The 10,881-nt window shown below is 48.9% G+C and overlaps 1 protein-coding gene across 1 annotated transcript; it reads left to right on the forward strand.

Moving 5' to 3' along the window:
* Positions 1-74: 74 nt before the first annotated feature.
* Positions 75-8,871, forward strand: nsun2 (NOP2/Sun RNA methyltransferase 2). The gene is made up of 19 exons (XM_048993713.1): positions 75-379; positions 841-998; positions 1,357-1,461; positions 1,541-1,646; positions 2,162-2,233; positions 2,476-2,560; positions 2,837-3,029; positions 3,196-3,270; positions 4,500-4,630; positions 5,154-5,227; positions 5,496-5,626; positions 6,365-6,461; positions 6,602-6,741; positions 6,892-6,984; positions 7,179-7,314; positions 7,433-7,513; positions 7,626-7,764; positions 7,852-7,891; positions 8,024-8,871. The coding sequence occupies exons 1-19, from the start codon at positions 206-208 to the stop codon at positions 8,334-8,336; spliced, it is 2,343 nt and encodes a 780-aa protein (XP_048849670.1). The 5' UTR covers positions 75-205; the 3' UTR covers positions 8,337-8,871.
* Positions 8,872-10,881: the final 2,010 nt, after the last annotated feature.

Genomic DNA, 10,881 nt, shown 5'->3' on the forward strand with positions numbered 1-10,881 from the left:
TCATTGTTCTGGTGAGAAGCTTTACACGTTTTAAAAGCCATTAAAATGTTTAACTTTTAACAATGCAATCGTCGTGTGGACCTCTGGATAAGAATTTGATTCAGGCAGCACGATAGTAACACCGAGGGCTTTGAGCGAAGGACCCAATGGTGTGAGTGTTCTGCACATGAGTTGTGGCACCTCTGGCTTGTCGTGGTAACGGTGTATGAAACTGGTAGGGAAAGTAATATCCTTAGCTAGAGCACTGAACATACATCGACGCAGGCTTTTTGGCCAGACAGAGCTCTCGGCGGTAGAGATGGGGAGAAGAAATAGAAACCGACAGAAAAATCAACAGGACAGAGACGGGAAAAGTGGTGGAAAAGACAGAGACAGTGCGGTGAGTTTGCAACGTGATGTTTTAAATCCACAAACATCAGCCTGGCCATCCGATCAGTGTATTTAATTTCTGTAGAGGGTTCATTATAAGTACGTTTATTAAATAAAGACATATTCAACATTTGTATGATTAAGCCTGGTATATTTTCGGTTAGTAAAATAATGAAATTGATAGCTAATTAATGTAGTTGACATGCCCCGCTATCTTTTCTGATTAAGCAGCTGCCAGTCCGACCAGCGAATTAAAGTTATACTAGTTCTGTTGCTATCATAATCCATCTGATGATTACTTAATGGACATTCATCTGTCATTCAACAGTGAAGTCGAGCCGTGTTTTAAAGTACAGCCTCAGAATGGCTTCATAGCTTTGCAGTTTGCTCATCTGGTAGCCGCGTTTAACTGAACGTGGAAGTGCTCCTATACATAGTGTCCTGAGAAAAGTTCGTGTTGCCTGTGCTTAGGCTTGGGGTGCCGGCTACTCGGAGATCATCAAGGAGAACAAACTTTTTGAGCACTACTACCAAGAGCAGAAGATCGTCCCCGAGGGAGAGTTTCAGCAGTTCATGGACACGATGCGGGAGCCCCTTCCAGCGACTATTAGAATAACAGGTTATAAAAGGTAAATCGTTTGCGTTAAGTTATATTATGGTATGTTTTCTGCCTTTATGTTGGTGACAGGATATTAACCAAATATTGTAGGATTTATTTTTTTTTTTTGTGGACATTGCTTGATTATTAACACCCTGGAGCAGTTGGCTTATTGTGTTGTGGTCTGCGTGTTTTACAAAAGTAAACTGACAACACTCCAGCCAAACATTGATGCTCATTGATTTGGACACTCCAGCTTGTGCGAAACCTGCAGCGATTATCCCTTAGATAGGCGTGCCTGATAGATGTCGGCGATGCTTTTTGTGTGGATACTGGAGCAGATGATTTACGGTGAGCTTTCAAATCCATTGTCTCTTTTTCTTTCTAAGCCATGCTAAGGAAATCCTCCATTGCTTAAAGGAGAAGTACTTCAAAGAGATCCAGGACCTCGAAATCGATGGGCAGAGGATCGAAGCCCCTCAGCCTCTAAGTTGGTGAGCTGGTGGCAAGCCACCTTAGCAGTGCAGACGTTTGGAGACGGTGGCAGAGATGTGACCTCATTTTCTCATCCAGGTACCCGGATGAGCTGGCATGGCACACCAACATGAGCAGGAAGATCATCCGCAAGTCACCCCTTCTGGAAAAATTCCACCAGTTCCTGGTTAGCGAAACGGAATCAGTAAGTATGTAATAGGGGTGTATTAGTAAACAGAAGTCATGGCCATGTACGTTTTTGGTACAGTTGGGGGTGAAAGGAACAAAACATAAATCGCTTCTTTTTTTCTTTATTAAAAAAAACTAAAATTTACTTGTAAGTAAGTAAATCAAAATTAATATTCTCAGAAGTTAAGGAAAATAAATATCCATGAAGATGCACATTTAGAAAATGATCTGCATCTGATCTGATCTGTGCTGTGTTCACATTAGCAGATTAACGCTTAGAACTGCGCAACACAAACATTTTCTCAAAAAAGTACAAAGCACAACGAAATAAATATGCATTATGCTGCAGCATTTAAAAAACATCCTTGCGCTGTAATTGTATTCACATTAACATTAAGCCATTTACTGGTCTGATCAGTTTATAGATGCTGTGGCAAATCTCTGGAATAGGGAGTCTTCAGAATTCGCATGTCAATGAGCTGAATACACACCTGTGCATGGTGATGAGTGATATTTAATGTCCTTCTCCAGGGAAATATCAGCCGGCAGGAAGCTGTCAGCATGATCCCCCCCCTGCTCCTGAAAATCGAGCCCCATCATAAGGTACTCCACTGCAGGTTGCATTCAGGCCCCTGGTTGCTCTTTCTTTGCTGTGACCAAAATTAGAAAATTTTTCAGATTTTAGGATGCTTGGTAATTAGTGCCACACTAGCTGAAATGCTCACCATGTGGGTAACGACTGTGAAAATTGGTTAATTCTGGGGTCCTGTCCGCTCGTTGAGGCCCTGGGACGATGCAGGGCGGAGGGCGGACAGGCTAACATGATACCATGTGATGTCGCACAGATCCTGGACATGTGCGCCGCCCCCGGCTCCAAGACCGCTCAGCTCATCGAGATGCTGCATTCCGACATGAACGTCCCGTTTCCCGGTAATGCTGCCTGAGTTCGGGGCACAGAAAGGTGCCTCTCTGTGGAAGTAGAAGGGGGATAGTTCATGTCCAGAAAATAAAAATCCAGACCAGGGTTTTGTTTCAACCAACCAATTGAGTATAAACGATCACAGTCAGAGAATACTCAACTGGTTGGTTGAAACGAAATCCCGGACTGGATTTTCACTTTCTGGATCTGAACTACCCACCTCTGTGTAGAGGGTTTCTGCGTTTTGCGTCTGCACCCGGTCATCACCGTGTCTCCTGGCCCCGCAGAGGGATTTGTCATTGCCAACGACGTGGACAACAAACGCTGTTACCTGCTGGTGCACCAGGCCAAGAGGCTGAACAGTCCCTGTGTCATGGTGATAAACCACGACGCCTCCAGCATCCCCCGGTTCCAGGTGGACAGCGGCGGCAGGAAGGACGTCTTGTTCTACGATCGGATCCTCTGCGACGTCCCGTGCAGGTGAGCGGCCGACCCGATTGTCCTGGGAACATGCAGGCTTTTGCTGGGCATCAGCTCTGAGGCTTGAGCCTGTAAATGGTGGACGCTCTCCTCTTTACGACTGACTGCCCCACGGCCTTGGCCATGCTTATTCCGTGTTGTTTTTGTGAATATGACATGTTTGCAGTGGTGATGGAACGATGAGGAAGAATATTGACGTGTGGAAGAAGTGGACGACGAGCAACAGTCTGCAGCTGCATGGGTGAGCCACGCCCAGGGAGGGTGGGGCATCTTTCCCTGGCCAATCAGGGCTGAGGGGTTGTGTCACATGCTCTCTGCGGTCTGGGATCTTGAATTTTGTTTTGTGTTGCATTAATGCTGGGCCGACATTATCCAGACCGTTGGGTTGCAGTAAAAACATAACGCCAGCAAATAATTCCACTGAACAGTAATATCACTGACTGCTCTCCCGTAACTAAAAGAGCAGCATGACTGCACACATTAATTTACCTTTTTAACATGGATTTCACGGTGTCACGTCCGTAATCGTTTATTTAAATGCACACACACGAGCTGAGAGACAAATGGTTTTTATCCATTAATTAACGATGTGTAAAAATGAATACAATTTACTTTAAGAGTGAGACAAAAAGGGATCTTGGTTATATGCACATACATATATACATTTATGTCCTATACATGTAGGCTGGCTTCTATATAGTTGATTGTTGGTGCCAAGTTTGGACCCTCTGGCATACGTTTAACCGTTCATACCAATTAAAGTTTACCTGTTCAGTGCTCAGTGTGTCTTCACCGTAATCTTCTTTTTGAGAAAGCATCAGTTTTGAAATCTAAATAAAAGATGTGCTTAGGTTCTTACAAAAATGTTACTGCTTCAAAGGCATTTAAAATAATTATTTTGAAAATGCATATAAGCCTAAGGAACCATGAGACGCAGTTTTTGAGTCGTTTCCTGTGGTGATTCCCAGTTACTAAGAAGAAAAACAAACAGGCTGTTGTTTATTAATACATTTTTGATAAATGGTAATGTCAAACTGGAACTATAATGAAGACTTGTGAATTAACTCGGATCCTAATCTTGTGACTCGTGAAAATCTCTGGCATTTGTATTATTGCAACAATCCATCCATCTATTTTCCAAACCGCTTATCCTACTGGGTCGCGGGGGGTCCGGAGCCTATCCCGGAAGCAATGGGCACGAGGCAGGGAACAACCCAGGATGGGGGGCCAGCCCATCGCAGGGCACACTCACACACCATTCACTCACATATTGCACCAATCGATTGTCGTATATATTGCTTTTTGAGTGCATACCAGTTGTGTGCATCCCTGGTTATGATGTAATATTTTATGATTCCCCCACACGCACAGGTGTGTAGTTTTCACACTGGGAGTACTTCAGATGGAAGCTGGGCCTGCCGGCCGTTTGGATTTAACAGAGATTTTTGACCATGTTTGTGTCCTGGGCAGCCTGCAGCTCAGGATAGCGGTCCGTGGCGTGGAACAGCTGGCCGTCGGGGGCAGAATGGTGTACTCCACCTGCTCCCTCAACCCAGTCGAGGATGAGGCTGTCATCGCCGCCCTGCTGGAGAAGAGCGAAGGTGCGGCTCTCACCTGGAGTACATAGTCATATCTGCTTAGACGACTTCCGGTGAAAATGTGTGAATCTGTTCCTGCTGTCAGGTTAATTTCTGGTTGATTCGCACACAATTCCTTCCAGTAACCTAACCATCTAAATAGATGTCCTCCACCCCCCGGTCAGGTTAAAGTACATTTCCAGTTGTGAACGTCTGTCTGATCATCAGGAGATTTAGGGTTCAGTCTTGGACCATGTCCCATTCACACTGACGCAAAGCCTCCTGGAAGCTGGCAGAACATTCTGGAAGTGGGATGATAACTGTCTGATTTTAGTGTGGCTCAGACAAGGCCACATCTGCAGTGCAGCTACAGAAATGGGGAATCCCACATGTCTGGCCCTCTTTGGTCTGACTGCTGCGGTTTTCGTTTTGCTGGGGGTGTATCTGGGCTGTGTGGGGCCGTGCCGGCTCAGGGCGGAGTTGGCAGGGCGCTGGAGATGCTCCCGGCAACCAGACTCTGAGCTCCTACTCTTGCTACCCCTTTCAGGAGCCTTAGAGCTTGCTGACGCTTCTGCCGACCTTCTGGGCTTGAAGTGGATGCCTGGAATGACATCATGGAAGGTGGTCCTCTTTGTTCCCTTACCACGTGTGTCTGTGTGTGGGTGCACTCCTCCATCTCCTGTGTGCTCTCTCTCTTTCTCTCTCTCTCTCCCTCCCTACCTCTTCCACCCCCACCATGTATCTCCCAAGCTTGCCCCCCCCCCCCCCCCCCCCCCCTCCCCGAGCCGAGCGTCACCATAACAAACAATTACGTAACCCTGCGTGGCTGGTGGGAGGCCGTCATGGTTGCTGTGACCCTCTCTCTCTCCCTCTCTCTCTCTCTCTGCAGCTGATGACTAAGACCGGGGAGTGGTACACCAGCTGGTCTGAGGTGCCGTCCAGCCGACACACGCAGATCCGGCCCACGATGTTCCCGCCCACAGACCCGGAGAAGCTCAAGGAGATGAAACTTGAGAGATGGTATTCCCTTCACCATGATGCGCTTGGAGCCGTAGCTCATTTACCCGATTCTGTTAGCGCTTCATTACGATTTTGGCACTCTTTAATGTCAGATTTCTTTGAAAAGGCTGAATCGTTACCATAAGCGGGTGAAGTGTTTTGCTGAAGCTGAGCACCAGAGGGCGCTGTTGGTCAGTCGTTCCCCTCGGAATGTGACATCACAGCATATTTCCATACCATGCAGGGACTGTTACACGTGGTGATGGTGTCACTATGTGTAATACAGTTATGCAAAGTGTGCGGGGTCCGTTGTCACGGCGACGTGTGACTGTACGGAGCGACGCGGATTCATCACGGCCTGGCAGCTTAAGGCGGGGTGGACGTGTGTAGATGTGTGCATTCAGGCCCCTGTCCCAGCCCTGCTAAATTAATGCCTTAATATGGGAAATTGATGTCTTACAACAGGGAGAGAGACTGCTCGTCTCTCTAAGAACGCAGTGCGTCTTTCTCTGGCCAATCAGGGCCGCGGGGCTGCAGTACATGTTTGGTGCGCTGATTGAGCCGGTGCTGGGCCTCCCCCTGCTTTTAATGTCAGTGTTTTATTGCGTTGTGTATTTACACCGTCTGGCAAGGCGTATTGAATGTGATCGGCCTGCCACCCCGTCCCTATTGTACATTTATACCTGAGCCCCCACCTTCAGTTCGTCCACAGTCCCATAGCTCAGGAATGTCAGAGTTGAGATTTGTTCTGGTTTCCAGTATGAGGATCCTGCCACACCATCAGGACACGGGTGGCTTCTTTGTGGCAGTTCTGGTGAAGAAGGCTCCGATGCCATGGAACCGCCAGTACCCCAAGGTACCCAAGCCCCCCCCCCCTCCCTCTCTGAGGTCCAGTACATGGTCTCATTACCCAATGCGATTTTGGCTCCTTCTCATTGATAGAATTGTAAGGCCCACCTCGTAACTCACTGTCCCCCCTCCCCCTGTGACCCTCAGATCCGCCACAAAGAGGCAGACGTGGCTCCCTCTGCCAACACACCCCCGGCTGAGGAACTGGCCCCAGAGAGCCAACCCACAAACCCGGAGCCTGAAGGGCGCCCCCTGGAGGTCATGGTCAAGAAGGACGGAGTGTGTGGGTTGGTGGAGCTTTCTTGCGTTCTTGTGGCAGAGCAGCAGGGGAAGGACACTGTGGCTCATTTTTATACGATTTTCATAATTTTTTTTTTTATATAAGCCACATTGCTTTGGCCATGAGCCAACTGACACAAAATTCTTGCCATTTCCAGCCCCCCACCGTCGAAGAAGATGAAGCTGTTTGGCTTTAAAGAAGACCCGTTCGTGTTCCTGTCTGAGGACGACCCAGTGTTTGCTCCCATCCAGTGAGTTGCCACAGTGCATTATGGGTAGTCAGTGTGGGGGTCTGGTTGACAGGCTGGCTCTGTTGCTGCCCTTGATTTAGTTCTGATGCTTCCGGTTAGCCTTGCCTGCATTCTGTCACCGTCACGGTGGGTGAATTCCCCCACACGTCTCCCGAAGGGGTCTCTTTGACACCTACGTACGCTCACCGATTCAGGGCCTTCTACAACCTGTCCCCCACGTTCCCGAAGCTCAACGTGCTCACCAGGACCCATGAGGGCAAGAAGAGGAACCTGTACATGGTTTCCAAAGAGCTGCGAAATGTTCTGCTCAATAACAGTGAAAAGATGAAGGTGAGATGGCCTGAAATCTTTACCGTTGGTGGGGGAGGCATGAGATCTTGCTCAGTGCAGGGGCGGTCGGACTGGTTCTGTCACATAAGTCTCAGGGTTTTTCTTCTGCCCTCCCCAGGTGATTAACACGGGGGTGAAGGTGTGGTCCCGGAATAACGACGGCGAGGAGTTCGGCTGTGCCTTCCGGCTGGCCCAGGAGGTACGGAATACCAATCCAGTTTCCTGTTTTGAGTGTCAGACTTCCTGTTTAACAATGCAGGACTCAATGCAGGCGATGTTTCATGCTGAGGTGCCTGTCTGGTTACTCTCAGGGCATCTACACACTGTTCCCGTACATCGGCGCGAGGGTGGTGGACATCAGTGTGGAGGACATCAAGGTCCTGCTGACCCAGGAGAACCCCTTCTTGAGCAAGCTGGAGAGCGAGGCACAAGCTGAGGCCAAGAAGCTCAGTCAGTGCTGTACTGTTGGAAAAGTTTTTAATGTGTTATATTTATAACATGTATTTGAAAACCTTTGTGGCTGTTTCTCCTCCATAGCCATGGGCAGCATCGTCCTGAGGTACCAGCCTGATGCACAGTGAGTGTTGTGACTCCGGTTTACACTGGTCAGGTGGGAGGCGGCACCCGTACCATTTCACTAAACATTTAGAGGGTGATTGTGTTATTGCTTTAGCACATGTCCTAAGCTAACGTGTGCCTCCCCCCACAGAAATCCAGGGGTCCCTCAGTGTCCCATCGAGCTGTGCGGCTGGAGGGGGAAAGCCTCCATCCGCGCCTTTGTGCCCAAAAATGAGCGGTTTCACTATCTGCGCATGGTGGGGGTGGAGGTGTTCCTGGGCAAGCAGGGCAAGGGGGCCAGGAGCAAGGCCGAGGCAGGGGAGAGCCCCACCCCTCCTGCAGAGGAGGCGAGGAAGGTGGAAGAGGAGGGCGAGGCCAAGGCGGACGAAGTCTCGGATGGGGAGAATGACGACCCCCATGATGACGGGGAATCCGGAGTCACGGAGGCAGCCATGCAATCCTGAAAGGGGTGGGGCTTCAGAGGGGGCGTGGCCTGTGCGATAAGCAGCCAATCAGAAACTTATAGGGAAGTTAGCCTTTTTTTTATCAGGTGAGCTGGTACATGCTGTCACAAGGTCCAACAGACAGGACCAGCTCCTTACAGAAATGTGTTTTAATTTCAGTTAAGCTGCCAGTCCCCTTTTTACTTTCTAAACACTCTGCTTGTTAGTGGCCTTCTCTGCTTTGTTATGTGAGACTTAACGGGGCAGCCCCCCCCTGGAGGGAGGGCATCTCAACCGGCCCCCATTTGCTCTCCCTCAGGCTTTAGGGAGGCCCCCTTTAAACGTTTTTTATTTTTTGTCATTTCTTTGCAGTATTTGTAATTCAGACCTTTTTTTAATGGCAATTTATTTTACTGAGCTGTGTACAAATAGTTCTAGTTAAAAACATTGCCAATAAATATTACATTTAATTTCCCATAGTGCTGTTTTGAATGCATTGTTTGCTTATCACATTTTTGCTTTGGAAGACTTGACTTATTAAAAACATTAAAGCTTATGTGCGATTTTGATGAGTGCATGGTCTCAGAGAGAGGCTCTGTGTTTAAGCCGGTCAGGCGGGTAAATGGAGGGGTCCGCGTGAGTCTCAGAAGCGAGTCTGCAGCTGTGAGAGTGTTTCAATTAGTGCCTGGTTGATACCTGATTTATCTGTGATGAGAGTTTCGTTGTTAGAGCAGCGGTTCCAGAGAAACCTCATGCTCAGCATGTTAAGCTCGCTGGGCCTGGACCTTTGATACGGCCTCCCTCCCATGGAGCTCATGGAGAACGGCCCCGATGAACAAACAACCATCCGGTGTGTGGCATTTCTGAGGGCAAAACACCTTATGGATGAGAGCTGTCAGCAAGGAATGGCCAGACTCGTTAAACCAACAGGAATTAGAAAAATATCATGGTCCAAATGCCATAAGGAACATTGTAGCACCTTATTGAATTCATGCCTCTAAGATTGTGTAGGCAGTAATGGGTCCTACTCGGTACTAGACAGGTGTAGCCAGTAGGAGCAATGAAAGTGTTAATGATTTGACTTCTTCCCCCTGTTTTCCTGTCTTTAATCCCTGTAGGCAAACCCCAAGTGCAGTGCTGACAGACACGCTGATTTGTAATACAACCGGTGTGAGCTTTGACTGTATCGGCTGCCCTCTCTAACCAAATGTCCCTCCGTGAGCCATTTGTTTAAGCTGGCTTTTATTTCACAAATACACAAGGAGCGCACCCACCCCCAACCTCGGGAGAACTCTCTTTTTGAATATGTGAGTTTCCACTGGGGTTTTCCTGGGCTGAAGGTGCACCCAGCAAAGCGTGGGAGGGTAATGGCAGAGTTCTGTCTCCAATTGTCATTTTATTTATTTAATTTTTTTAGGGGGGGGGGGTGTTTCTGGCTGGCAGAGGGATCAGCTTCCATTTCAGTGGGAAAATGCCAGTTCCTGATGTCTTTGGGTCTTGCCTGACGATCGGCACGATACCTTCGACAATCCTCCCGCTATTATTACCTACCTTTCCCCTATAGGTCTCAATCTATACCCCCCCCCCCCCAAATACAATGTGTTGCTGTATGAAATGGGGGGGGGGACTTCACAGATATGCAACAACATACGCGACCAGCTAGAGAGTGTATAACGCGTACATTTACTCAGTGGATCTGGCTGTCTGCTGGTGATTTGTATGGCAAGGGTTCGCGTCCCGATGGCCTTCATACCGCTCCTCGTCCCCCCCCCCCCCCCCCCCCATCTCGCCATCCCTGTGCCCTAGGCGCTGAGCACTCTGGGGAAAAATGCCGCCGTGTTCGTGGCCAAGGCCCCGCCCGCCTCCGGCACATTCCTGCAGGTGTTGCCTAGTAACAGGGGAAGGAGCATGTTCTCCAGCAGGCCAGGCCCCACTCCTGCCTTAGCGCCCCCTTCACATCACCGCTTATGATTGGTTTAATCCTCGTTTATAATTGTGTAATTATACTGAAAATAGGAGTAGGACGATCATATGCTGCCCCATGACCCCTGATTGGAAATTCCCACCCCCGCCGTCATCCTCTACCAGTGTTTCCCAATCCGGTCCTAGGGAGCCCCAGGACGGTCCATGTTTTTGCTCCCTCCCAGCTCCCTGTCAGACAGTCCACATCTTTTCTACCAGGAGCTGGGAGGGAGCAAAAACATGGACCGTCCTGGAGTCCCCAAGGAACGGATTGAGAGATACTTCTGTACTAGAAGAACAGCTGGATGACAGTCACACAAATTTATCACATTATAGTCATTTAGCTCCCCCACTTTAGTCGTTTACCTCCTGTGTCTCCTATGATGTAGTGCCTTGCGCTGTTAGCTGTGATTATCGGGTGTCATTGGTGTGGGGCGTGTTGTGTAGCAGCTTTTAACAGGCATCTGATGAGGGCTGCAATACTTTAAAAACACCGGGCCCTGAATCATCCTCCCTCGGCTCTGCGTTACGGAGCGTCACGCCCACATAAACGCAACATGTTACATAAACAGTGATCCGGTTACCGTAACCAGATCCGCACACG

The sequence above is a fragment of the Brienomyrus brachyistius genome, chromosome 23 (genome assembly GCF_023856365.1).
Source record: "Brienomyrus brachyistius isolate T26 chromosome 23, BBRACH_0.4, whole genome shotgun sequence".
Lineage (NCBI taxonomy): Eukaryota > Metazoa > Chordata > Actinopteri > Osteoglossiformes > Mormyridae > Brienomyrus > Brienomyrus brachyistius.

Coding starts and splice junctions, on each gene's coding strand:
- nsun2 (XM_048993713.1), top strand. CDS start 206: ATGAAACTGGTAGGGAAAGTAATATCCTTAGCTAGAGCACTGAACATA. Junction 380..840: donor GAAAAGACAGAGACAGTGCG/GTGAGTTTGCAA, acceptor GCCTGTGCTTAG/GCTTGGGGTGCCGGCTACTC. Junction 6,742..6,891: donor AAGAAGGACGGAGTGTGTGG/GTTGGTGGAGCT, acceptor TGCCATTTCCAG/CCCCCCACCGTCGAAGAAGA.